The 1,773-nt window shown below is 51.0% G+C and overlaps 1 protein-coding gene across 1 annotated transcript in view; it reads left to right on the forward strand.

Annotated features, from left to right (window-relative positions):
• Positions 1-1,367: 1,367 nt before the first annotated feature.
• BBA_08972 (uncharacterized protein) overlaps positions 1,368-1,773 on the forward strand; it is a gene marked incomplete at both ends in the record, with an annotated part of 626 nt that continues 220 nt past the window's right edge. The window contains one exon of the mRNA XM_008604069.1: positions 1,368-1,752. Within this exon, the coding sequence (XP_008602291.1) occupies positions 1,368-1,752 (385 nt within the window). The remainder of the gene's footprint in view (positions 1,753-1,773) is intronic.

Genomic DNA, 1,773 nt, shown 5'->3' on the forward strand with positions numbered 1-1,773 from the left:
GACTTAACCTAGAGTTTGCACAGTTTTGTAAAAAATCCGACGAGCGTCAAGTACTTGACAGCTTGACACTCGTTGAACTTGACTGATTGAATGGCGGCATCAAACTTGACTTGAGAACTTGACTTGACATGCAGCCAAGCTTGATTGAGACTTGTCAAGTTTGAACCTGATTGTTAGCCACACTGGGTCTGTCAAGACAATTGAAGGAAGGTCACGCAGATAGAGCGACCGAAAATGCTGCAAAGCCCAGGAGTAGTCCTCTTCGGTCTCACCGGAGAGTAACGCAAAAGCAATACGGAAGGGGCGTTCGCAAGCATCAACGCCAACCATATCGAGAATTGGCATACTGTGCTTGTTTGTCTTGTAGGTGCAGTCAAGGAGCAGCACATCGGGGTTGCATTGGAGAACTACGAATGAGTCCGGATGGGCAGAAATTGCTATAAGCCGATTATCGGAATCCAGCCGAACCTTGTAGTGGAAACCTTCCTCATGCAAGTGGTTGACCATTGCCTATATGCTACTTTGGCCCTCGCGTAGGTCTCTCCTTGCTACGCCAATTTAATTGGAGATACCTTCTAAGTTCCAAGTGTCGTGAATTTATTACAGAGGTATGTCCTAGTTTCACAGGGAGCAGCTCCAGCAGCCGCAAGGCTAGAAATAACCCTAGCATCACCTCCGGCAAGGTGGCGATGTGTTAGGTGAGCAGATGGGTCTTCACTTGGCGGGTGGTTGTGGAGAGAAATCCAGTCCGGGTCGATGACTGAGAACCCATGAGGCTCCAAAGACTGTTTGGCAAGCACAGAGTACTTGCACCCCGTTGCTCGGCTGCAAGTACGCTGTTTTCGCTCTATGGCGGCATTTGGCGGTTGCCCATTACGATCGCAAGCAAACACAACTTTGACCCGGCCATTTGGTATCTTGGTGGACTTTCCTGTGGTAAATGCATAGCCTCTAGGTTTTGCCCATGAATTAATGGCGCCAAGGAGGGATTCACGTGAATTGTATATGCCCTCTGACGGGAGCACATCATCTGGGAATACTGCTTGGGACATGGCGAATGCCTTGAAGTGGCTAGTTAAATGGTTATGTTGAAGGGGGGGTGGAAAAGTTAGTCAGTCGGGCGCGAATGTAGGGGCTGTACTTGGCCTCGGCTTTTCAAAAGGGGAAATGGATGTCACTGCCCTTGCTAGCTAGGCTCTAGTTCTGCAGTAACGACATGCTGTTACACTAGGAGGGCGAGTTAGCCTCAGGCTACAGCAGTGGACACGCCTTGGGCAACTACCTACCGTTGTAGTGGGGAACTCCAAATCGCTCCTACGATTAGCCCGCTACCTTGCCTGATCAACATCGCCCATCGATCGCTTCAGATGTCTGAAAAAATTCGGGAGCTCGAAAGGCAGCTGCAGCAAGCAAAGGCACGGGAGGAGGAAGCAAGGGCACGGGAGGAGGAAGCGAGGGCACGGGAGGAGGAAGCGAGGGCACGGGAGGAGGAAGCGAGGGCACGGGAGGAGAACGAACGACGCGAAAAGGAGAAAGAGAAACTCAAAAACCAAAAGACGACTTTGGCAGAGTACTTGCATAACTGTCACTTCGACATTTACCAAAAACTCAGGCTCGCTGGCGCTTCGGAGAGCTCTACTGGCCTCGCAACCTCGGTCGACGGCAAGTACTATCCCAAGTGGCTTCGCCCTTGGACAGAATTTAGTGCCAATCATCGACAGGAACACTTCAACGATATTATCCGCGTCTGCGGTGAGGGTCGAGTTTTCCATC

Source organism: Beauveria bassiana, assembly GCF_000280675.1.
Source record: "Beauveria bassiana ARSEF 2860 unplaced genomic scaffold BBA_S00043, whole genome shotgun sequence".
Classification (NCBI taxonomy): Eukaryota; Fungi; Ascomycota; class Sordariomycetes; order Hypocreales; family Cordycipitaceae; genus Beauveria; species Beauveria bassiana.